This window comes from Trichomycterus rosablanca, chromosome 3, assembly GCF_030014385.1.
Source record: "Trichomycterus rosablanca isolate fTriRos1 chromosome 3, fTriRos1.hap1, whole genome shotgun sequence".
Lineage (NCBI taxonomy): Eukaryota > Metazoa > Chordata > Actinopteri > Siluriformes > Trichomycteridae > Trichomycterus > Trichomycterus rosablanca.
The window spans coordinates 20,699,759-20,727,351 of NC_085990.1; the positions used below are offsets into that span (position 1 = coordinate 20,699,759).

Here is a 27,593-nt window from a genome sequence, read left to right on the forward strand (position 1 = left end):
TTACTCTGTCTGTAGGAGTTTGTGTCCATGATGTCAGAGCATCTGTGGGGTCAGGCATTAGTGCTGGACAGAAAGGATTGGCCCACAATCGATGTTCTGATTTCTGTAGCTTTGTTTAGTAGCTTTGAGGTCAGGGCTTCATGCAAGCCACCAAGGTTTCTTTACACCAAACCCATTAAGCCATGTCTTTAATAAATTGGCTTTGTTCACAGGGACACTGTGAAGGAAAAAAAAACTGGAGCAAAAAAAGAAATACAAAATACATTTTCTTTTTTGCATTTTTTCCCCTGATTTTCCTCCCAATCTAGTCGTATCCAATTACCCGATTGCATTTTGTTTCCTCTCTACTGATATTGGTCTCCACTTCTAATTGACGAGAGCGAGACTGACACACGCCCCCTCCGACACGTGTGCAGTAGCCCACTGCATCTTTTCACCTGCATGAGGCAAGTTCATATGCAGATCAGCTTTGTGTACGGAGAGCCACACCCTGATCAATGCATTATTCCTCAACCCTGTGCAGGCGTCATCAACCAGCCAGCAGAGGTCGTAATTGCATCAGTTATGAGGTCCTTATCCAGCTCCCCACCCTGTATGAACAACAGCCAATCGTTGTTCATGTAGCTACCAAGCCCAGTCGGATGGCAGAGCTGAGTTTTGAACCGGCTGACATTAGCTCTTAGTTTACTAAAGCTGTAAAACAAATCGACCCGCACTTTGACTTTTTAAAGACGGAACCTTTTATTCAGCCATGATAATAAAAATAGCAGCTGACATGACTTCAAACAAACTAACTAACTAACCAAAGCTGTATCTCCTCCAGCCAATTCAGCTTTGCTTAAAATATAAAATGAGGTACATGGCACGCCCAAATGATGTGGACACCCCCTTTTACTGTTAGGTTTAAATGTTTTGCAACACTGTCGCCTCACAGCAAGAAGGTCCTGGGTTTGATCCCAGGCGGGGCGGTCCGGGTCCTCTCTGTGCGGAGTTTGCATGTTCTCTCCGTGTCTGCGTGGGTTTCTTCCGGGAGCTCCGGTTTCCTCCCACAGTCCAAAAACATGCAGTCAGGTTAATTGGAGACACTGAATTGCCCTATATGTGAATGTGTGTGTATGTGTGTTTGCCCTGTGATGGACTGGCAGCCCGCCCAGGGTGTTACTGTGTGCCTTGTGCCCATTGAAAAGCTGGGATAGGCTCCAGCAAGCGACCCTAATTGGTTAAGCGGTTAAGACAGTGAGTGAGTGAGTGTTTTGCAACACTTATTCCTAAGTGGTGTTCAAAACCATTTAGACATTGTCTTTCTGGACCTTGCAGGACAGGGCGTCTTCCAAACAGTTGCCATAAAGATGAAGTGTATGATTTATTTAATTTAATTGATGTTTTAAACACACACTATGTAGCTAAACCACTTTCTGCTGGCCTTACCACTAAGCGCCAAGCTTGAAATAAAAAACATTGTTGACTGAATTGACTGACAGCATTGGTAGTTTATTCACATGCAGTTTGTACAAGAAAGCTCAGACAGGTCATCATTTAAAGATGTAAGAAGGAACAGCTTTATGAAACTTTTTTGTGTCATTAATCTAAGGACAAATTAAATCATACTGAAAAGCTGAAAAGCCACAGCTCACAATTCCAGGAAACTTGCTAATCCTAAAATGCAACTCCCGGTCTCCACATTTCACAGCTCACTAGTCACCAAGCTGCATTTTTTCTCAGTATGTCATGTTTAGGTTTAATGAAAGTTCAGAGTTTTGTAAAATGGTGAGAATCTGTTTCTCTCTGCCATGTCTGTTCTTCACTTCAGTCTACTTCATATAAACATTATGTTTCATTGGCGGCACTTTATAAAGGTTAACGGCAAATGTAGGTTGTAAGTTGTAAGTTGTAAGATGTAAGTTTAGTCAGATTGAACTTTGAGTGTGCGACAAGCAGTAAAAACTAAGCACCAAGCTGTAAATGTGCTTGGTGCTTGACACTCAAGGTAGCGCAGCTGCAAGGTAAGCAGCACCACCTCACTTCATAGAAAACAATGGCACAGCCAGTGCAAAAGCAGTTTTGTTCTGCGTAATGTGGCTGCAGGATTTTTTTTTTTGCTATAAACCTTGCTATAAACAGCACTTTACTGTTTTCTGTTTAAAACTTTGCAAAAACCTTTTTTATACCTTTACTGGTAATTACACAGCTTTGTGTCATTCAAACACATAATTACACAACAATATATTGGTTTACATCCATTTAACTATGTAACACATGAAGTGTGAAGTGTGACTACTAACCAAAAGATTGCCTACCACCACCAGGTTGCCACTGTTGGGCTTGGGAGCTGGCAGTGTCGTTTTTTCCTATACAGTGTGGCGCACTGCACACTTTTGCCACAATAGGCTGACGATTTTTGTGCTTACCACTGCGCTTAAAGTTGATTTGATTGAATTTCGACCCAGTTTGCTTTTTAAAGCGTCTCCAATGAGACAGACTGTTTGATATGACGCGAGTACGAACAACGCTTAACATGAACAAAGCTTAACGTGACTTATTGTATTGAAACAACAACTAGGGAATTCCATTCGCAGAGAGAACCCATGACCAGTAATAATTACGAGAAGTTTAGTGTTCTTATGCCATTCTTTTAGTACATTAAACTACGTTCAGTGTTTTTTTGTTGTTGCAATAAGCGTTTTAGACTGTCTCAGAAAAGCCGATTCTCACAATTTCTTGGCACCCCGAGCTATAACACAAGTTTAAAAGTAAAACAGGAGGAAAATCCAGCTAAACACAGATACATGTGGAGCTTTCAGAGTGGATTTAACAGTTATTCCAAACAAATGAATATTTGTCTCTTATTTGCACTTTGATGACGTGCGGCAGTTTGCACCATGGCTTGTGGTGAGCAACGCGCAAAATGTTATTCTAACTTTTATTTACTCAAATTATATTTGATTGTAATTGTAAGTCACTTTGGATGAAAGCATCTGCAAAATGGAGCAAATGTAAATACAAAAATGACACATACAGTAGAGCTAGTGGTATCGAGTGAAATTTAAGGTTAAATTCTTTAGAGATTCGTACCCTGATCTCAGCAGTGGTGGGTAAGCATAATAAACTGCTGCACCACCCGAACCGTGTATAAAAAAAAGCCATAATAAAACCTAAGCTGTTAACGCTGGTGCTACACTAAGTGAGCTGTTATTCTCGGAATAATAGAATTCCTTTTTTTCAACTACCAGTTTCTTTAACCAGAAATGTAGCTCCACCACATTTGCTTTGTTGCAATGAAATAGTTATATAATGTTGCATTCTGATTATAAAATATCACTACTATATAAACTATTGCAGGACATAAATCTACTAGCATTAATAATAAGCAGGAAAATCAAAGTCCCTTTTGTTTATTGTACAGTTAAATAAATGGTCTGCTGTAGGACAGGACAATGTCCATCAAACACTGGAAAGGTCCTGGAAATGTTGACTTAAAAGCAACATTTCCAACATTTCCGAACAAAAGGTCCTAAATTGCAACGAATTCCGTTCTGCGTACACTTGTGTATAATGAATGACAATAAAGTTTGTCTAAGTCTAAGTCTAAATCCACCCTTCTAAAGTGACATTTTTGTTCAGGGTCTCACCAAAGTTTACACTGCCAGTTCACAGTTAGACTATCAGATGTATTGATTATTTAACTTTATTTAACTAGTGATTTACTAAAGCTCAGAGGGACATTATTGTTACTGAGCATCTAGTGGTCAATGGCGTGATGCAAAAATTCTGAAGAAACTGTGTTCGGATATTACAGCATAATAAGAACATAATTTCTACTGGAAATATTCTTTCCAGCTTGCTGCTTGCCCATTGACTCCTTTCCTGCATTTTACATGCGACAGAGGTGCTGGCCTTGTCTCTGTCTCTTTTTTTCTGTACGCTCCTTTGCCAGCCTGTTTTTGATCCTTTTTTTTAACTGCCCTGGATGCGAGCTGCTTCAAGTGGTGTTGTGGCGGTATTCACATTAGGCCATTCTGATGCAGATAGGCCTTGGTGTGGCAGTCTGACATTTAATTTTTGATATGCCACTGGTTTTATTGAGTTCTTTGCCTTTGTTATTTTCTGAGAGCTTGGGTCTCTACATGCTGATGGATTGAGTACCTGGCATTTCTCTTTTGCTCCCAATTTAGTCAAGGCCAGCTGGATCAAATCTCTCTCTCTTGTTGCTGTTGACAGCCCCAAGATTGAGGAGACTGGAGCCTGTCACATGCCCCCTCTGACACGACCACAGCTGATTTTCTTTCCACCTACAAGGGGCATGGTCTCACGGAGCGCAGTATCGCCTGTATAGAGCCACACGCTTTCATCCGCGATCAGTTGCCCCCTTTGCAGGTGCCTCAACCAGTCAGCAGAGGCTGCACTTAGACCACCCACGAGAAATTGTCCACCCCTGACAAACACAAATCTGCTTCCAGTACTGCTGCGCCACCCTTTTTTTTATCCTCTTCGGTCTGCTTTTCTGTGTGGTCTTGCATTTTGCTGGTGGCTTTACTGATGATGTCTCTGTGGGGTAGTAAGCTCATGGCCATCTCTTTTCATTAGCTGGAGTCAGCTAATGCTTATGTCCCTCGGGGTGAACGTCTCTCTTTCTCTTTTTGGGTGAAGTAAAATGTGGTATTTTCTACTCTGACCAGTGTGCCTTTTTACCTGTTCTATCTCCTCTCCAGTTCAGGTTGCACATTTTGATTTGGTTTTCTTTTGTTTTAGTTATTTTCACGTGGCCAGTTATTGTTTTATATATATTTTTTATTTGTATGGCTCTGTAGCCACAGTATTGGCTATATGATAAATATATGATTTCACAATATCCCAAAAAGTATTCAGTAATGTTACCAAATGCTTGTCTTTTTTCTGTCCCCCAATAAATGCGTCATGGGGTTTGATTCATGTGATTGGAGAAAAGTCCATGACAGTCTGCACTTTGTGATTTTCATTAGTCATCAGTAATTGTTTCACTGCTTGAGATAGCAATGAACGTGTTCAGTTTAATAAAAATATAAATTGAAGCATTTTCACTAGTAGTCTAAGACTTTTGGCCCCTGCTGTATGTATATTATAGAGTCTATAGTATGCCCCCTAATTATTAAGGCAGCCACCCCTACTTTGGGCATAGGGTGTATATTTAACATGTAAGGTCTGTGAGTGGGGTGAAGCTCTGATTTGTAATTTAAATGTTGTTTCTTTATCTTTACGCAGGATGACAATGATGGGATTCCCTGGTCAGAGGAGCGAGTGGTACGCCGGGTGCTCTACCTCTCGCTTAAAGAGTTCAAGAGAGCACAAAAGGGAAAGGCTGACAATAGCACAGGAATAATAAAACGTAAGTATTTATCTTTTAATGTCCTTCATGAACAGTAACCCATTACAATAACCCAGCTATATTAATAACACACTTTTATTAACGGGTGTGAAAATTCAAACATACAACTTTGCATTCTTCATAGACAACTGTCAGTAAAATAGAAAGCAAAAAGCTCCAAATATAGCACCTGAACTTCAGGTTATGGCCTAATTATGTGGACACTTGACCATGGAGTACTTCTAAGTATTCAGTTAAAAGATCATTCCTGAAGTCAGACACTGATGTTGGACACAAAGGTTTGGCTCACTAACCTTAACGGGGTGGGCTGTGCCTTGCCACTGAAGCACAAGGTAAAGCCCTGCACCTGCAAGAATTTAAAATGAACCCAAGTGTAGAGTACTTGACCAAGGTAGAACAATACAGATGCTACAAAGCCACAAACAGAAAAGGTACAGGGAAAAATAACAGAAACAAAGTAAGAAATGAAAGACACACAAACATCCACAGCCTGCAACAGTAGAAAAAGAATGGTATATCAAAGAAAGGAGAGCTGGTTGTCACAATACGCCTGCTTTGGCATTCAGTGACAGCTAAGTTCTCATAAAGAAATTAAATATAGTGAACCTTAACATGAGCCGTGGTTGGTGCTGCCCGCTGATGATCAGCAGTTTAAGAAAAACCAACAGATCAGTCAGCTACACCTCTATGCCTCCTCTGCCGGCCATAACAGGCATGGCAGGTAAAGCAAGATTCTGCAACTGGGGCCCAGTTGGAGTCATTAAATAATAGTGGCTATATTTACATGCAAATATTTTCTCCAATCCCATTGAATTCATTCCGAATATAGATTAAGACTGAGGTGTTTATATGTACGCTCTCAGTTTACATGCACGCTACAAGTAATTCAATCCAAAATGATGTGCATATGTGAAGTACCCGTTAGTGTACACGTTACAATGGCAACAAGCGTCATACACCTGAGTTTTTATTTTCTACACTAACAGATTATTTATAGGATGACCCACCTTGTTTAATTGGATAGAAATTGTATTTGAAATGGCCTCAACTGGAATAGTCTTTTCCGATTGAGGTGTATACACGGACATATTCTATTTCATTTGAGCTTTTAGTCGCATTATTAAGGGATTATCAGTATTTATTGTGTGGTGATATCCATCACAGAAGCATGCTGGTTTTTAATGCAGTGCTGTTTGAGAGACAGATGGTCACGTTTATTTGAGTGTTTTTTGCTTTTGCTCTGTACACACAGAGAACTTATATCTTTTCATTCTGTTATACACTGTACTGAATAAAATACCTTAAAACCTACAATTATTCAGTAAAGATGCTTTTTTTTTTTTTACAGTTAATTCATTTTTTACAGGAATTACAGTTAATCTTAATCTGTCCAAACTTTTTAAAAATGTGTTGCAGGGATACATTACAATATGTATGCTGTTTAACACTTAAATACAGTTTATTTGTTCAATTGAATTTTAAGGTTTGTTATTTACTATGTAAAGGTAACTGTTGTATCCCAAGGTGTCATTGTGGCACAGGAGGTAATATGGTTGCCGCACATCTCCAGGGTCTTAGAGACCTGAGCTTGATTATTGACTCCAGTCACTAAAAGCAGTTAAATGAACAACATAGTCAGATCCCTGCAAGAATCTTTTTTATCAGGTGGACAAGCACTTTGGTAATTTGACTGTGGAAAACCTTGCAGTTATTGAGTATTGTTCCGCCTTGAGCTACTCAGTAATCGGTTTACCAAGTAAGGGAATGACGTGGCAACCAGGCAGCTGCTTCTTTACCAGGAAATTAGAGATAAAAAAAAGATGAAGATCCAACCAACGCCTGTGTGATGTGTGTCTAAAGGAAAGACTGGATGAGAAAGAGGTGCTTAGGGAGTTCTTAAATATAGAGAGAGAAGCTGTGTACACTGATGAAGGACATCATGATTTATCACTAGAGATTACTGACTGTGGTAGCTTAGTGGTTAAGGTACTGGACTACTGTGTGAAGTTTAATGGTTCAAGCCAATTCACTGCCAGGTTGTCGCTGTTTGACCCCTAAACAAGGCCCCCAACCCTCAATTGCATGCATTGTATAAGGTCACAGTTGTAATTTACTCTGAATGAAAGCATCTGCTAAATAATAATGGAGATGTGAGTAGCCATAGCAATATACAAACTGTTTAAACATGTGTAAATGTGTATTGCTCTTATTCTTAATGTTTCTGGAGTCCATATATATTTTACCAGTCATACTTAAAACTATTTTGGACCATATGTAGCAGGGCGGCACGGCGGCACGGTGGCTCGGTGGGTAACACTGTCGCCTCACAGCAAGAAGGTCCTGGGTTCGATCCCCAGGCGGGGCGGTCCGGGTCCTTTCTGTGCAGAGTTTGCATGTTATCCCTGTGTCTGCGTGGGTTTCCTCTGGGAGCTCTGGTTTCCTCCCACAGTCCAAAGATATGCAGTCAGGTTAATTGGAGACACTGAATTGCCCAATAGGTGAATGGGTGTGTTTATGTGTGTCTGCCCATTGATGGACTGGTGCCCCGTCCAGGGTGTTACTGTGTGCCTTGTGCCCATTGAAAAGCTGGGATAGGCTCCAGCACCCCCCGCGACCCTAATTGGATAAGCGGTTAAGAGAGTGAGTGAGTGAGTGTTGCAAATACTGGCAGGAATTTACACTGATCAGGCATAAAATTATGATCACCTCCCTAATATTGTGTTGGTCCCCCTTTTGCTGCCAAAACAGCCCTAACCCTTCGAGGCATGGAGTCTGACACCTTTCTATCCGAACCAGCATTCACTTCTTCAGCAATTTGAGCTACAGTATCTCATCTGTTGGATCGGACCACACGGGCCAGCCTTTGCTCCCCACGTGCATCAGTGAGCCCTGGTCGCCCATGACTCTGTCGCCGGTTTACCACTGTTCCTTCCTTGGTCCACTTTTGAGAGATATTGACCACTGCAGACGGGGAACACCCCACAAGAGCTGCAGTTTTGGAGATGCTCTGACCCAGTCGTCTAGTTATCACAATTTGGCCCTTGTCAAACTCGCTCATATCCTCATATCCATATCATTTTTCCTGCTTCTAACACATTAACTTTGAGGATAAACCCACTAACAGGTACCTTGATGAAGAGACAATCAGTGTTATTCACTTCACCTGTCAGTGGTCATAATGTTATGCCTGTTAGTGTATAAACACACATATACATACTTGTATATACACATGTCCACAAGTCTGTATTTGTATTGGAAGTGGGTGCTCCTACTCTATTCTGTAGCAAGTAACTGTGCAGTTTAAATAAAGATAAGGTCATTTAGTCTGTGTCTGTACCACGCTGAGCATGGAGAAAATATAAAAGAACAGAACTGTCTCAGAATATAAATAGAAATGTGCAACAGCATGAACAATCTCAAGGCTACATGTCCATCTTCAGAGAACTTAATGTTCCTGTCTCTATGGCACTCTAGCAGACCTCCTTGTGTACAGAAGAATTGCTCAAATTGAGGATTAAAAAACCTTGATGAACATTCAAACAAATTCAAGTTGACCTGAGACGATGTACGACAGTGTTGACACAGGTACATGGAAAATGCCACAACCCTTCTGGAAGAATGGTCTGTGGACCGATGAGACCAAAATAGAACTTTTGAAAAAGCAAACTATTGTACAATTTAAAGAAAACAAAATGAGCCCTTTCCTACTGGATCCTCTGACTGTTTGCATGACATGAAATCTGAAGACAGCCGATATGCTTGTAGCTCAGTGTAGGGCACATTTCAGAAAGCTTCCTCTCTGTCAGTAATCATTGGTCTTCCTGCAGGACAATTACCCAAAGCATACTTCAAAAATTACTCAGAAATTAATTAAGACAGAGTGCTAATGAGTTCTGAAGTGGCCAGCAATGAGGCCAGATCTGAATCTCATTAAATGTGTGTGGAGAGATCCTAAAAACAGAAGTTGGGAGAAGCGCCTGTAACAAACTACAAGCCCCATCATGCACTACACCTCACAACACGTTTCACTTCATCCATGTGTTTATTCTCTGTCGGTTTTGTGAAAAGCAAAGTGGGGCCAACTCTATATACCTGTATTTGCCTGACACTCGCTCCCTCCGATACGTGCACAGTCCATTAACGCCTTCTTATTCAGGTGTGAGGCTGGTTCCCCGCGCACAGAGAGTCACGCACCGGCCCCTTGGGTTCCTCCACCTTTGTACAGGCAGTTGAGGGCTGTTGTAGCCTAGTGGTTAAGGTACTGAACTAGTAATCGAAAGGTTGCTGGTTCAAGCCCCACCACTGCCAGGTTGTCACTGTGAGTAAGGCCCTAAACCCTCAATTGCTTAGACCATATACTGTCACAGTACTGTAAGTCGCTTTCGATTAAAGTGTCTGCTAAGTGCTGAAAATGTAAATGTAAATACAGGCACCTTGGGCTACTAACCACGGTCCCTACACAGCATTGAAGACCCCGCCCCCTTTTTAGTCCTGTCTTTTCTCACCCAGCAGACTTTAGCGGCTAATTGTGTCTGCTGCAGGCACTGGTAATTGTTTCTGCTGCAGGCACTACTAATTGTGCCTGCTAGGGGCACCCAAATGACCCGTAGCAGAATAGTGCTGCACCACCTAATTTTTAATTTTTTTGAACTTAATGTTAATCAGGGTTGAGTACAAGTTCTTTGTCCAGCACACCATGGGTTTGTTCAAAAACCTCGTGAGCTGCCTTGCTGTCTACTGCCTACCTAGACAGCTGCCTAAGTAGAGAGGATTCTGATAAGTCATCGACTTATTGGACAGCTTATTCAGATGTACATTCAAATCAATGGGCTGAGGCGGCACAACCCACTAGAATGGCAGCTAACATCACCTTCCGTTTACCAAATATGGTTAAATTGTCACTGACAAGCCCGAATTTGCAAATAAATGACACTTGTGCACCTTTATACAAATTAAAAATCAATGAGAATTTATTTACATTTGAAAAGACATTGGATGCTCCCTAGTTATTCAGGCAGTTTATAGCTTCAAAATAAGGCACCTCATAAGGCAGCATTTTGAGGCATTTAAGAATTCGAACAGCCTTCTTCTTGGGACTGTGTAGGATGACATAAAATGCCGCCTATGTAGAGAGCTCACTAGGTTTTCAAACAGACCCAATGTTTAATAGGGACATCTGTGTGTTATTCATGTTTTGGTGCTTACTACAGCCATCCCATCGTGCAGCACTTTGCTTTTTTTTCAACCCACTCAGTAGTACATTGAGGCTTGTATTTTTTTCCTGTCATTATTGCACCAAATGTGTGTTACTAGGGTAAATTATGGCTGGAATAATCCTCTCTCAGTCTGGATTTCTTGTAGCTGGGGCTACATTGCTTTCTGCCAGCCTGAGTCATTGAACTTTAATAGGCAAAGTCAGCTGTGGGTGCAGCGGTTTAGTGTTTATTGCTTTCAGAGCATTACATCACTTCTTTTACAAAGAACCTTTCCTTCTCTACACTATACTGGGATATGGATATGCAGCTCTTGTGAGTTAGTGCCAGAGCACACTGGCTCTTTAGTTAGGCTTTTTGAACGGTTAAAACACATGGTGGCAGATGTGCTACACTGGTCAGGTTTAAAACAAACAAAAAACACTAGATACACAAGATTAATGAAAACCCTACATAAACTGGCACATACTTATCACTCTAACGATTTCAGATGTTAAAAAACAAGACACATTTTATTATGCTATTATAACTACCACTTAAATTGGCCAGCCCGGCAATCATTAAGGCACGATTCTACAACCCCAAATCAAAAAAAGTTGGGACAGGATGGAAAATGCAAATAATAAAAAAATCACAGTGTTTCTTACATTTACTTTGACTTATTTCATTGCAGACAGGATGAACCTGAAATATTTCATGTTTTGTCTGCTCAACTTCATTTCATTTATTAATAAACATCCATTCCTGCATTTCAGGCCTGCAACACATTGCAAAAGAAGTTAGGACAGTAAAGCATTTTCCACTTTGTAATGTTGCCTTTCCTTTTCACCACACTCATCCACAGGAATGGATGTTCTCCCCCTTGCCCTCTGGAAAGAGACATCGAGCAATCAAAGTCAAAACGAACAGATTAAAAAATAGCTTTTACCGACAAGCAGTCAAATGCTTAGCCCCTCTACCCCACACATGAGACTGGAGCTATTTATTTATTTGTACATATGTATTTATTGTCAGCTTTATTTATTGACATCTGTTGTACCTGTGCGTGTCCTTGTGACTTAATGGATATATACACTTGCTGTCAATCCAGAGTGCTAAATGGTTTTTCGTTGTTTGAACAATGACAATAAAGATAAAGATCAAAGATCGAGGGAAAGAGTAAAAGACATTTTGGCACCGAGGAGACCAAGTGATTTAGTGTTTCAGGTTTTATTTTGTCCCATTCTTCCTGCAAACACGTCTTAAGATGTGCAACAGTACGGGGTCGTCGTTGTCACATTTTTCATTTCAAAATTCTCCACACATCCACTATTGGGGACAGGTCAGGACTGTAGGCAGGCCAGTCCAGTACCCGTACCCTCTTCTTCCACAGCCATGCCTTTGTAATGTGTGCAGCATGTGGTTTTACATTGTCTTGTTGAAAAATGCATGAATGTCCCTGGAAAAGATGACGTCTAGAGGGCAGCATATGTTGCTCTAAGATCTCAATGTACTTAAATGCTGCATAATTGCTGCCATCACAGAAGTGTAAATGACCTTTGCCAAGGACACTGACACAGCCCCATACCATGACAGACCCTGGCTTTTAGACTTGTTGCTGTTAACAGTCTGGATGGTCCTTTCATCTTTGGCATGGTGCCCAATGTTGATTCATCTGACCACAATACATGTTTTCACTGTGTGATGGTCCATCCTAAATGCCTTTGAGCCCTGAGAAGTCGACACCACTTCTGAACATGGTTCACATTAGGCTTCGTTTTTGCACAGTAAAGTTTTAAGTGGCATTTGTGCATGTAACTCAGTATTTTAGTGCTTGACAAAGGTTTGCCAAAGTAATCCCTCACCCATGTGGTTATATCAGCTATTGTTGAGTGGTGGTTCTTGATGCAGTGCCGTCTGAGAGATCGAAGATCAAGGGCGTTCAGCTTAAGCTTGCACCCTTGACCTTTATGCACAGAAATTCTTCCCGATTCCTTGAATCGTTTAATGATATTGTGCACTGTAGAGGGAGAAATATGCAAATCCCTTCCAATCTTTCTTTGAGGTACATTGTTTTTAAACATTTCAATAATTTTCTCACACAAACTGGAGATCCTCTGATCATCTTTGCTCATCAAAGACTCAGCCTTTCCTGGATGCTGCTTTTGTACCAAACCATGATTACAATCACCTGTTGACATCACCTGTTTGAAATCACATCATTATTTAGTTTTTTCACCTCATTACTAGCCCTAAATTGCCCCTGTCCCAACTTTTCTTGGAATGTGTTGCAGGCCTGAAGTGCAGGAATGGAGGTATATTAACAAATGAAATGAAGTTGAGCAGACAAACCATGAAATATCTTGGGTTCAAACTGTCTGCAATCAAATAAAAGTCAAAGTAAATGTAAGGAACACTGCATTTTTATTTTATTTGCATTTTTCAATATGTCCCAACTTTTTCTGATTTGGGGTTGTATATGTCTAACGTGGGGGATGGAACCAGACCCACCACAACCCTGACTGTGAACAATGATGGTTGATGAACAAAGTGGTTGATAACAATGATTACAGTTTTGAAAATTAGTCAAGCAGTTGGTTTAAAGGTTTTATAGGTACAGTGTATCACAAAAGTGAGTACACCCCTCACATTTCTGCAGATATTTAAGTATATCTTTTCATGGGACAACACTGACAAAATGATACTTTGACACAATGAAAAGTAGTCTGTGTGCAGCTTATATAACAGTGTAAATTTATTCTTTCCTCAAAATAACTCAATATACAGCCATTAATGTCTAAACCACCGGCAACAAAAGTGAGTACACCCCTTAGTGAAAGTTCCTGAAGTGTCAATATTTTGTGTGGCCACCATTATTTCCCAGAACTGCCTTAACTCTCCTGGGCATGGAGTTTACCAGAGCTTCACAGGTTGCCACTGGAATGCTTTTCCACTCCTCCATGACGACATCACGGAGCTGGCGGATATTCGAGACTTTGCGCTCCTCCACCTTCCGCTTGAGGATGCCCCAAAGATGTTCTATTGGGTTTAGGTCTGGAGACATGCTTGGCCAGTCCATCACCTTTACCCTCAGCCTCTTCAATAAAGCAGTGGTTGTCTTAGAGGTGTGTTTGGGGTCATTATCATGCTGGAACACTGCCCTGCGACCCAGTTTCCGGAGGGAGGGGATCATGCTCTGCTTCAGTATTTCACAGTACATATTGTTCATGTGTCCCTCAATGAAATGTAACTCCCCAACACCTGCTGCACTCATGCAGCCCCAGACCATGGCATTCCCACCACCATGCTTGACTGTAGGCATGACACACTTATCTTTGTACTCCTCACCTGATTGCCGCCACACATGCTTGAGACCATCTGAACCAAACAAATGAATCTTGGTCTCATCAGACCATAGGACATGGTTCCAGTAATCCATGTCCTTTGTTGACATGTCTTCAGCAAACTGTTTGCGGGCTTTCTTGTGTAGAGACTTCAGAAGAGGCTTCCTTCTGGGGTGACAGCCATGCAGACCAATTTGATGTAGTGTGCGGCGTATGGTCTGAGCACTGACAGGCTGACCCCCCACCTTTTCAATCTCTGCAGCAATGCTGACAGCACTCCTGCGCCTATCTTTCAAAGACAACAGTTGGATGTGACGCTGAGCACGTGCACTCAGCTTCTTTGGACGACCAACGCGAGTCTGTTCTGAGTGGACCCTGCTCTTTTAAAACGCTGGATGATTTTGGCCACTGTGCTGCAGCTCAGTTTCAGGGTGTTGGCAATCTTCTTGTAGCCTTGGCCATCTTCATGTAGCACAACAATTCGTCTTTTAAGATCCTCAGAGAGTTCTTTGCCATGAGGTGCCATGTTGGAACTTTCAGTGACCAGTATGAGAGAGTGTGAGAGCTGTACTACTAAATTGAACACACCTGCTCCCTATGCACACCTGAGACCTAGTAAGACTAACAAATCACATGACATTTTGGAGGGAAAATGACAAGCAGTGCTCAATTTGGACATTTAGGGGTGTAGTCTCTTAGGGGTGTACTCACTTTTGTTGCCGGTGGTTTAGACATTAATGGCTGTATATTGAGTTATTTTGAGGGAAGAATAAATTTACACTGTTATATAAGCTGCACACAGACTACTTTTCATTGTGTCAAAGTGTCATTTTGTCAGTGTTGTCCCATGAAAAGATATACTTAAATATCTGCAGAAATGTGAGGGGTGTACTCACTTTTGTGATACACTGTATATACTATATTTTATAGATATACTATATATACTGTCATACTTAAAAAAAAATAAAGAATTAAGTTTTATAAGACTCTAGGATGAAGTCTCTTGAGTATTCTGAAAATGAATGTTAATTTTAGCAGGTATTAAATGTAGCAGCAACTGTGAAACAGGTTTTGTGAGTGAGGTTCATCTCTGTCATATTTAAGTATTTTATTGTAGGTAATGTTTTTTGGCCTTTGGTCATGTAATTATTTCACATGCTCATACAAAATGCTCATACTTTTCTAAATCTGTTTAAATGTTAAACATTCGTTTGGTGGAATTTTGACTCCAGGTGAACTACAGCAGAAAATTGGGCTCTTAACAATAGTATCATAAGATTCTAGCCTGAAAATGTGCCATGGTAACATTTGTGAGCAGCGCTTGGGTGGCAGAGCAGTCTGTTACACTAGCCCACCACAGCTGAGATCTGGGTCTGAATCTCAGCGGCACTCTCAGATGGCTGGGTGTCTACACAGACATTATTGGCTCTTTCCAAGGGGAGATAATCGGCAATAGGGCCGATCAAGGCATTTTTTAATTGATCGGAATCGGCTTTACTAAACCCGATCATAATCCTGGTCTTTTGTGTTACGTCAGCATGTCCGCTGTGTGGAAATACTTTAAATTGAAAAGTAAAACAAGTCCAACAGTGAAGTGTAACGTCTGCAGTGTGAGCGTTTCACGAGGCGGTGGGAGCAGAGCTGCGTTCATGTGTGAGAGTGTGTGTGAGTTAAGGATCACACCGGTTTACAAAACAACGTAGTGATGCACTCGTTTAATAAAGAAATAAATACACGGTATATTCACATATTGTCGGGAGCAGAACACTTTATTAACTTCTTCTGTTACGGTACCAATAGCCGACAGTTGAGTCAAGCACGCTATTTCATGTTCTATGGAAGCCCCAAAGGGTCAAAACACACTCACTTCGTGTACAAACGTCCATCAAACCATTGTCACAATACAAGCACTTTAAGAACTGGCTTTCCTTCATAACAAAAGAGCCTTTCCATTTTATTTTGGTATTCAGGTTTTACTGTAATGCTTTTAAGTAACTTTTTTTCTTATATTCAAGTTAAGCTGCTACACAGATTTCTGTTCATTTTTAGTGTATCACTGCATTAAACAGATTTTTTTCTTTGAATGTAAAGTTTAAAGTAAAACTGTAATTATCTCACTCATTTTGATTGATTTTGTAAAAATACAAAACATTAAGCCAATAGCTTGGATGCAACATTTTTCCCTTCAGCACTGCAGAGCTATTTAGTTGTTAAACATATACATTGGATTAATTTGAATAATTGTAATGTACTTGAAGTGTGCACTGTGTGAACAGTATTATCTAGTTCTTATCTAGACAATATCTAGAAAATACAAGTATCGGTTTGAGAATCGGTATCGGATCGGGATCAAAATTAATAATCGGGATCGGTATCGGGAACAAAAAAACGTGATCGGGACATCCCTAATCGGCAATGCTTTGTGATGGATTGGTGCTTTATCCTGGGTATTTCTGCCTTGCAGTCAGTGTTTTTCGTGCACTTACATACAGACAAGATTAAATATGTATGGGGTGACTGAGGTTTCAAAACATTTCAATAAACATTTTATTTCATTAGAATATTAATCAGTAACATCTTCAATGTGTTTTACACTATTTGTGATGCAATATGTATGTGTGTGTATTTCAGTAAACATACAGTTAGTTATAGTTAGTGATATTTCCTATGTGTCCAGACTTTAGGGATGCCCTGTAGTCGTGGTGTGTTACTGCATTGCTCCCAGTAAATCTGAGGAAACCAGACCTGCTGCCACTCTGTATAGGATACACTAGTGGTAAAATATGGAAATTAAAAGATGTTGCCATTAGTTAAAGAGTAAATGCAGTCAGTCATGTTAGAGGTGATGGAGCTTTTTTAAGGATGTAATTTTTATGTCAGACTTAATTGAAAAAGCAAAAGGGGTGTTTTAAATACATTATCATTCCTGACAGCACAATAGGTTCAATAATTAGCAAGTGGTAAGTTTAGGAAGCCACAATTAGCCATCACTGGACAGGTGCATTATAAATGATTTCACAACATTCTCTGAGATACTTGACAAAGTAACTTGAAAAGTGTTGTATGACATCCTGAAAGCTGCATGAACAACAGTTCTGCGAAGAGAACAATAAGCAACAATTTGTATCTATGCTCTTATATCCCACACAAAAGTCTTCTGCTACAGATGATGGTTAGAGAACAAAAATCTGTCTACATGATATACTATCAAATCCAAAAACAAACATAGGAAGTGGTCTACAGTGATGTGGGGAAAAATATTTTCAGTTGTGTCATCTAATAATCTAGTAATCGTCTAATCTAATTTTCTACAATCCCACCCAGCTTTCTATTCCTTCTGTCTGCCTGTCGACTATGGGTGCGAGGGCTTTTAGCCACTCTGCCCCTTCTCTCTGGAACACCCTCCCAATCCATATCCGTACTATCGATTGTTTCTCTACTTTTAAATCCCAACTTAAAACTCACCTCTTCAAGCTAGCCTACTACTAATCTTTCAAACTTGATTGGTACTACTACCCCCAATATTTGTTTAACAGTGATTACATTTGACTGATTAGAGATTGTATTGATTTTATTGTATTTATCTTCATTGATTTTTCTATTAGATTTTAATGGTTTATTGATGTCTGTTACTTTCTTGCTTTTGTAAGGTGTCCTTGAGTGTTTTGAAAGGTGCCATATCGCCAGCATTGCCCAGTTAAAGAACTGAGAGAGAGCACCCTGATCAACGCATTATTCCTCGACTCTGTGGAGGCGCCATTAACCAGCTAGCAGAGATCATAATTGCATCAGTTATGAGGTCCCTATCCGGCTCCCCACCCTGTATGAACAACAGCCAATCATTGTTCATGTAGCCGCCGAGCCCAACCGGATGGCAGAGCTGAGTTTTGAACCGACGAGTCCAAAATGTCAGCGCTGGCCAGTTAAAGAACTTTAAATCAACATACTAGACTTCAGCACCATCATCACAACAACAATACATGCTGTTTGTTAGCACTGAAACAAGTTAATAAGTTCCTAGCTAATAGTCCTGACTGTAACTCTTTTGTCGTAGGGTCCTTCGCGAATGGCCATCTCAATGGGTCAGGAGTGAAACCAGGACTTTTTTCCAGCAGCTGTAAAGCCGAGAGGCCCAGACGCTCGACTCAGATCGACAGCGAATTCTCAGGAGAAGGGCCCGTGAGAAAGAGGTAAGCTTGATCCTTTGATCTTTAATTTACAGTGTTTTATCAGCATAGAAGCTGGCTGGTGAACCCTTGAGCCGAGTAGGAGTCCCTGCATTCCATTCCTCTGATCACACGCACAACTATCTCACCAGGCTTTGTGTATGCACAGAAAAGAATTGCTCATGCTCTCGTATCTTTAAAAATTCAATGTTCATTAGGTAGAGCATAACTAGATAATTGCCTGAGCACTAAGACTTTTAGCTAAGATTTGTATTTAAAGTCATGGCTTTAACATCGACACTACCAGATGATTATTTTTGCATTGTGGCCACAAAAAATAAACTACAAAGACTTGCTTGTAGTTATCCTTCATAGCAAAAAAAGTTATGTCGACCCCTGACCATGAACTGTTGTTCATCATCATCACTTTCATGTTTTACCAGTGCTTTATCCTGGTCATGGTCACCGTGGGTCCATGCTGAACTTTTCCAACACCAAATCTCAATGCATTTGCGGACCTTGCTTTGTGCACAGCTGTAATCGACCATGAAAGGTCATTTACCAAAACTTTATATTAGTGATGTATCTGGTGGAAATGGATGTGGTTATATTTTCTGAACTCAATAATTAAACGAGGGTGTACAGTGGGGCCAAAAAGTATTTAGTCAGCCACTGATTGTGCAAGTTCTCCTACTTAGAAAGATGAGAGAGGTCTGTAATTTTCATCATAGGTACACTTCAACTATGAGGAAATCCAGGAAATCACATTGTAGGATTTTTAAAGAATTTATTTGTAAATTATGGTGGAAAATAAGTATTTGGTCAATAACAAAAGTTCAACTCAATACTTTGTAACATAACCTTTGTTGGCAATGACAGAGGTCAAACGTTTCCTGTAAGTCTTCACCAGGTTTGCACACACTGTAGCTGGTAGCTGGCCCATTCCTCCATGCAGATCTCCTCTAGAGCAGTGATGTTTTGGGGCTGTCGCTGGGCAACACGGACTTTCAACTCCCTCCACAAATTTTCTATGGGGTTGAGGTCTGGAGACTGGCTAGGCCACTCCAGGACCTTGAAATGCTTTTTACGGAGCCACTCCTTCGTTGCCCGAGCGGTGTGTTTGGGATCATTGTCATGCTGGAAGACCCAGCCATGTTCCACCTTCAATGCTCTCACTGATGGAAGGAGGTTTTGGCTTAAAATCTCATGATACATGGCCCCGTTCATTCTTCCCTTAACACGGATCAGTCGTCCTGTCCCCTTTGCCGAAAAACAGCCCCAAAGCGTGATGTTTCCACCCCCATGCTTCACAGTAGGTATGGTGTTCTTGGGTTCTTCTTCTTCCTCCAAACACGACGAGTTGAGTTTTTACCAAAAAGTTCCATTTTGGTTTCATCTGACCACATGATATTCTCCCAATCCCCTTCTGGATCATCCATATGCTCTCTGGCAAACTTCAGACGAGCCTGGACATGTACTGGCTTAAGCAGGGGGACACGCCTGGCACTGCAGGATTTGAGTCCCTCTCGGCGTAGTGTGATACTGATGGTAGCCTTTGTTACTTTGGTCCCAGCTCTCTGCAGGTCATTCATCAGGTCCCTCCGTGTAGTTCTGGGATTTTTGCTCACCGTTCTCATGATCATTTTGACCCCACGGGATCGAGGGAGATTATCAATGGTCTTGTATGTCTTCCATTTTCTTACAATTGCTCCCACAGTTGATTTATTCACACCAACCCATTTGAAAATAAATGGTACTCTAGTCTCTTTGCAAAGGCAGAATGTACACCCCTATGCTGTGGGGACATTTGTTTCAGACGTTTAGAGGTAATCCAAGAACCATTAAGAGACATGTATTCCAAAATTAAAAATTTGGGTGAAATATAGGTGCTTGTTTACAGTCAAGCAAGCTTTACATTTCCATAGGCTTAGGGATGTGAATAAGAAGCCTCTTAATTTGCATTTTTCTGTGATTATCAACAAACTTCAGATGAGCTTTAATGTACCAGTTTTGGGCCTCACAGCAAGAAGATCCTGGATTTGATTCCCAGGTGGAGCGGCCCGGGTCCTTTCTGTGTCTGCGTGAGTTTTCTTTGGGTGCTCCGGTTTCCTTCCACAGTCCAAAGACATGCAAGTGAGGTGAATTGGAGATAATAAACTGTTCATGACTGTGTTTGACATAAAAAGACTTGAACTGATGAATCTTGTGTAACCAGTAATTACCTGTCCTGTCATAAATGTAACCAAAGTGTGTAAAACATGACCTTAAAATCTTGATAAATAAATGCACAAATAAATGTACCAGGTTTTTTGGAAGGTCTTTTTACCTTCTTGACAGCCGCTAAGCTCAGGTCAAAAGTGTCATATTGTAAGGTTCGGTCAAAAAAGGACGCGTGCAGATGAGGCTAAAAGGTTTATTTACAAAATCACAATCCAAAGCCGTAGTCAAAAACAAGCAAACGGTCGATAACCAAACAAACATAGGTCATAAGATCACCCAAGGTACCCTGGGAAATGGAGTTCCCAAGGGCTAGGCTTAGTACTGAGCCAGAGGGATGCGTGACATATATTTTTTTTAATTGAACCTAGACATTGGGGTGCGCATCAATCAGTGCTCTTTTAGTGCCAGTCCCAAGCCCGAGTTGATAGGGAGAGTTGTGTCAGGAAGGGTATTCAGTTAAAAACTAAGCCAAGTCAAATATGCAGATCAAAAGGACTGGGTTAACAACACTACTTCTAGTACTGTTGGTCAGCACATTACTGTTAGGCGAAGGAGGAGATGAGGGGGAAGAAAAGCTTTACAGCAGAGAGAGAGGTGGAGGGGTAGGAAGGTGGAGGTGAAAGTTGGAACGTGGGCACTATGCTATAAGGGAGAGAGGTACTAAACTGTGGTATGTGTACTAAAGCCCAAGTGAAAGGGGTGTAATGCTAGGAGCATTGGAGGCAGGTTTAAACTGTTCTATCGTGGTTAAGATAGGAGAAACAGGGTAGGGGTAATGTTAAAAGCAGAGTACATCAAAAATGTAGTGGAGGTGAAAGAGTGTCTGATGAGTGTGAAGTGAGTTCTGTCAGTGCTGATCCGTCACAAGTGGGTTGTAAGATGAAGGAGAAAGATTTCTGGAGCGAGGTAGATGAAGTGGTGGACATTGGGCCACTGTAGAGTTGTGTTTGGAGCTGACATCAGTGGGCATGTTGTTAAAGGATGCAGAGGATGAGGAGGTGTTGGGTAGAAATGATGAGAAGGGCAGGAATAAGCAGTGGGATAGCTTTTGGAAATGACTGTAGTGCAGTTTTATTGTGAGTCAGAGCTTCTAGAGCAAAGCGCACAAGTTACTAAGTTCTTCAAAATATTAGATCCTATTTAATTAATATTTTTTCGCAGCACATGGAGTTAATTGTATGCTTTTAACAGACATTTGGCTAAATTAACGTAATGCTTCAACTTGATTGAGTCGGCTCCTCTAAACTTTAATTTCCATCTCCAATGCAAGCAATTATCATTTGGTGACTTTACACTATTTGAGTCTCTCTGTGCAGTTCTCCCCGTGTCTGCGTGGGTTTCCTGCGGGTGCTCTGGTTTCCTCCCACAGTCCAACATGCAAGTGAGGTGAATTGAAGATACAAAATTGCCCATGACTGTGTTTGACATTAAACTCGTGAACTACTGAACCTTGTGTAATGAGTAACTACCGTTCCTGTCATGAATGTAACCAAAGTGTAAATCATGACGTTAAAATCCCAGTAAAACATTAAACACCACAAATATTACTAGTAATAATCTACTGGGCTCCAAACTACAATGCAATTTTATTGATGAATTTATAGATGTTGTATTTTATTTCCACTGATTTTGAGCCTTTTGTTATTGCTGGTGATTTTAAAATGCATATGGAGAATTTTATAGACAGTTTTGACTAGAAACTGGTGTGTCATATTGGACTCTTTTGATCCTTCACAGCATGTTATTGGGAGTACACACTGTCATGGTCACATTCTAGATGTAGTAATCTGAAAGGGTCTCAACATATCAGCCTCTGTTAAGGATGTAGGTTTGTCAGATCAATGATGTGTGTTTTTTAATATGTAGGCCCCATTAGGCATCGAGGACATGTGCTTGTTTTAAGAGAAGAAGTATAAATGACAGCACAACTACACTTTTCATGTTAGTGCTTTGCTGGATTGCTTCAACTCAAGAAATCGTTAGTTACATGAATGAGGGGCGGTACGGTGGCTCAGTGGGTAGGACTGTCACCACACAGCACGAAGGTCCTGGGTTCGATCCCCAGGTGGGGCGGTCCGGGTCCTTTCTGTGTAGAGTTTGCATGTTCTCCCCGTGTCTGCGTGGGTTTCCTCCGGGTGCTCTGGTTTCCTTCCACAGTCCAAAGACATGCAAGTGAGGTAAATTGAAGACACTAAATTGTCCATGACTGTGTCCGATATAACCTTGTGAACTGATGAATCTTGTGTGTAATGAGTACCGTTTCTGTCATGAATGTAACCAAAGTGTAAAACATGACGTTAAAATCCTAATAAACAAACAAATGTGAATGAGATTGCATTAGTTAAAGTTAAAATAATGCCATGCCAGCAGAAAGCACCGTAGTACAATTGAACAACTCCAAAAGGGTTAGCTTTGTTCTCCTCAATCATAGCGGGGATCGGCATTGGTGGAGAGGAAGCATGACGCAATCTGGCAATTGGACGCGATAAAAAATAGGGAGAAAAGGGCAGAAAATGCATAAACAAAATAATTAAAAAATAACTAGCTTGTAACCCTGGCATACTTATGGACTCAGATCTTTGTTTTAGTATTCATATTAAAGCATTTACTAAATCTGCATATTATCACGTAAGAACATCAGTAAAATTAGAGATTTTCTGACTAAATCTGACCTGGAGAAACTCATTCAACCTTTATTTCCAGCAGGATTGATATCTGTAAGGGTCTACTAACTGGACTCCCACAAAGACAACTGAGCAGCTGCAGCTGATTGAAAATGCAGCTGTTAGAGGTCTTACTAGGAGCAAAAGAAGAAAACATAAAACCCCTGTTCTCAAATCCTTACACTGAATACCAGTATGTTACAGAATTGACTTTAAGTAGGTGCCGTTACTGGTCTATAAATCTCTTAATGGTATAGGACCAGCATATTTATCAGATATGCTGCAGAAATATGAGCCAAGTAGAAATCTCAGACCACCAAAAAACTAGCCAGTTAGTCAAGCCTAAAATGAAGACTAAACATGGAGATACAGCATTTAGCTGATGAGAAAAGCACAGACTAGACACATTTAAACTCAGACAAACATTCCTGTCTGACCAGGCTTACAGCTCAGTTTTAAACACAGTTTTACTTTTTGTTCTGTAATGACACTATATTATACTTGATTTATTCTTTAATTTGATTTTTACATTTGATTATTCTCTTATAAGTATGTTGATATTACAGTGGGGCCAAAAAGTATTTAGTCAGCCACTGATTGTGCAGGTTCTCCTACTTAGAAAGATGAGAGAGGTCTGTAATTTTCATCATAGGTACACTTCAACTATGAGAGACAAAATGAGAAAAAAAAAATTGAGGAAATCACATTGTAGGATTTAAAAAATTTTTATTTGTAAATTATGGTGGAAAATGAGTATTTGGTCACCCACAAACAAGCAAGATTTCTGGCTCTCACAGACCTGTAACTTATTCTTTAAGAAGCTCTTCTGTCCTCCACTCGTTACCTGTATTAATGGCACCTGTTTGACCTCATTATCTGTATAAAAGACACCTGTCCACAGCCTCAAACAGTCAGACTCCAAACTCAATTATGGCCAAGACCAAAGAGCTGTCGAAGGACACCAGGAAGAAAATTGTAGACCTGCACCAGGCTGGGAAGAGTGAATCTACAATAGGCAAGCAGGTTGGTGTGAATAAATCAACTGTGGGAGCAATTGTAAGAAAATGGAAGACATACAAGACCATTGATCTCCCTCGATCTGGGGCCCCACGCAAGATCTCATCTCGTGGGGTCAAAATGATCATGAGAACGGTGAGCAAAAATCCCAGAACTACACGGAGGGACCTGATGAATGACCTGCAGAGAGCTGGGACCAAAGTAACAAAGGCTACCCTCAGTAACACACTACACCGAGAGGGACTCAAATCCTGCAGTGCCAGGCGTGTCCCCCTGCTTAAGCCAGTACATGTCCAGGCCCGTCTGAAGTTTGCCAGAGAGCATATGGATGATCCAGAAGAGGATTGGGAGAATATCATGTGGTCAGATGAAACCAAAATGGAACTTTTTGGTAAAAACTCAACTCGTCGTGTTTGGAGGAAGAAGAAGAACCCAAGAACACCATACCTACTGTGAAGCATGGGGGTGGAAACATCACGCTTTGGGGCTGTTTTTCGGCAAAGGGGACAGGACGACTGATCCGTGTTAAGGGAAGAATGAACGGGGCCATGTATCATGAGATTTTAAGCCAAAACCTCCTTCCATCAGTGAGAGCATTGAAGGTGGAACATGGCTGGGTCTTCCAGCATGACAATGATCCCAAACACACCGCTCGGGCAACGAAGGAGTGGCTCCGTAAAAAGCATTTCAAGGTCCTGGAGTGGCCTAGCCAGTCTCCAGACCTCAACCCCATAGAAAATTTGTGGAGGGAGTTGAAAGTCCGTGTTGCCCAGCGACAGCCCCAAAACATCACTGCTCTAGAGGAGATCTGCATGGAGGAATGGGCCAGCTACCAGCTACAGTGTGTGCAAACCTGGTGAAGACTTACAGGAAACGTTTGACCTCTGTCATTGCCAACAAAGGTTATGTTACAAAGTATTGAGTTGAACTTTTGTTATTGACCAAATACTTATTTTCCACCATAATTTACAAATAAATTCTTTAAAAATCCTACAATGTGATTTCCTGGATTTCCTCATAGTTGAAGTGTACCTATGATGAAAATTACAGACCTCTCTCATCTTTCTAAGTAGGAGAACTTGCACAATCAGTGGCTGACTAAATACTTTTTGGCCCCACTGTATGTTTTAATGTTGTTTTTAACTGTTTAATCATGTTTTAATTACTTTTTATTGTACACCGATCAGCCATAACATTAAAACCACCTCACAAAGTACTTCTGTGTGGTAAGTGGAGCTGATAAAATGGACAGTGATTGTAGAAACAACTACACTCACTGTCCATTTTATCAGCTCCACTTATCACATAGAAGTACTTTGTAGTTCTACAATTACTGACTGTAGTCTCTGTATTTCTGTATTGCTCTACATACTTTTTTAGCCTGCTTTCATGCTTTTTTTCAATGGTCAGGACCCCACAGGACCACCACAGAGTAGGTATTATTTGGGTGGTGGATCATTCTCAGCACTGCAGTGACACTGACATGGTGGTGGTGTGTTAGTGTGTGTTGTGCTGGTATGAGTGGATCAGACACAGCAGCGCTGCTGGAGTTTTTAAATACTGTGTCCACTCACTGTCCACTCTATTAGACACTCCTACCTAGTTGGTCCATCTTGTAGATGTAAAGTCAGAGACGATCAATCATCTATTGCTGCTGTTTGAGTTGGTCATCTTCTAGACCAGAGGTCACTAACAGGCGGACCGCGGAATTGTCCATGACTGTGTTCGATATAAACTTGTGACCTGATGAGTCTTGTGTAGTGAGTAACTACCGTTCCTGTCATGAATGTAACCAAAGTGTAAAACATGACGTTAAAAATCCTAATAAATAAACAGACATCTGATTTGACAGTCAGTTATTGATTACATGCAGATGTTGATACAACTACTAGGCTACTTGTATATCAATATATATGTTATATATATATATATATATATATATATATATATATATATATATATATATATATATATAATATATATATATGTTATATATGTTATAATATACAGTGGGGAAGATAAGTATTTGATCCCCTGCTGATTTTGTAAGTTTACCCCCTTACAAAGACTTGAACAGTCTATAATTTTTATGGAAGGTTTATTTTAACAGAGAGAGACAGAATATCAACAAAAGATCCAGAAAATAAACTTTAAATAAAGGTTATACATTAATTTGTATTTAATTAAGGGAAATAAGTATTTGATCCCCTACCAACCAGCAAGAATTCTGACCCCCACAGACCGGTTATGTGCCCATGAGGCACACAAATTAGTCCTATCCCTGTATAAAAGACTCCTGTCACAGAATCAGTTTCTTCCGTTCAAATCTCTCGACCACCATGGGCAAGACCAAAGAGCTATCAAAGGACATCAGGGACAAGATTGTAGACCTGCACAAGGCTGGAATGGGCTACAAGACCATCAGCAAGAAGCTTGGTGAGAAAGAGACCACTGTTGGTGCGATAATTCGAAAATGAAAGAAATACAAGATCACAGTCAATCACCCTCGCTCTGGAGCTCCATGCAAGATCTCACCTGGTGGGGTAAGAATGATTCTGAGAAAGGTGAGGTCAGCCCAGAATTACATGGGAGGAGCTTGTCAATGATCTCAAGGGAGCTGGAAGCACAGTCACCAAGAAAACCATTACTAACACACTTCGCCGTAATGGATTGAGATCCTGCAGTGCCCGCGAAGTCCCTTTGCTCAAGAAGGCTCATGTACAGGCCCGTCTGAAGTTTGCCAATGAACACCTGAATGATTCAGAGAAAGCTTGGGAGAATGTGATATGGTCAGATGAGACAAAAATTGAGCTCTTTGGCATCAACTCCACTCGCCGTGTTTGGAGGCAGAGAAATTCCCAGTGGGGATTGTGTTCTTGGGGTCATATCCAGCATTTCTCTGCTCCCAGCTCCCTTGAGATCATTGACAAGCTCCTCCCATATAATTCTGGACTGACCTCACCTTTCTCAGAATCATTCTTACCCCACCAGGTGAGATATTGCATGGAGCTCCAGAGCGAGGGTGATTGACTGTGATCTTGTATTTCTTCCATTTTCGAATTATCGCACCAACAGTGGTCTCTTTCTCACCAAGCTTCTTGCTAATGGTCTTGTAGCCCATTCCAGCCTTGTGAAGGTCTACAATCTTGTCCCTGACGTCCTTTGATAGCTCTTTGGTCTTGCCCATGGTGGTCGAGAGATTTGAACGGAAGAAACTGATTCTGTGACAGGAGTCTTTCATACAGGGACAGGACTAATTTGTGTGCCTCATGGGCACATAACCGGTCTGTGGGGGTCAGAATTCTTGCTGGTTGGTAGGGGATCAAATACTTATTTCCCTTAATTAAATACAAATTAATTTATAACTTTTATTTAATGTTTTTTTCTGGATTTTTTGTTGATATTATGTCTCTCTCTGTTAAAATAAACCTTCCATAAAAATTATAGACTGTTCAAGTCTTTGTAAGGGGGTAAACTTACAAAATCAGCAGGGGATCAAATATTTATCTTCCTCACTGTATATAGCAGTGATAGCTCAGTGGTTAAGGTACTGGACCAGTAAACAGAAGATCGCCGGTTTAAGCCCCGCCACCACCAAGTTGCCACTGTTGGGTCCCTGAGCAAGGCCC

At 40.9% G+C, this 27,593-nt stretch overlaps 1 protein-coding gene across 2 annotated transcripts in view; it reads left to right on the forward strand.

Moving 5' to 3' along the window:
• The window catches only part of jarid2a (jumonji and AT-rich interaction domain containing 2a), a 126,729-nt gene that overhangs the window by 25,841 nt on the left and 73,295 nt on the right, over positions 1-27,593 (forward strand). For both annotated transcript variants that reach the window (XM_062991018.1, XM_062991019.1), the window contains exons 2-3: positions 5,239-5,362; positions 17,953-18,088. In XM_062991018.1, the coding sequence (XP_062847088.1) occupies positions 5,239-5,362; positions 17,953-18,088 (260 nt within the window). The remainder of the gene's footprint in view (positions 1-5,238; positions 5,363-17,952; positions 18,089-27,593) is intronic.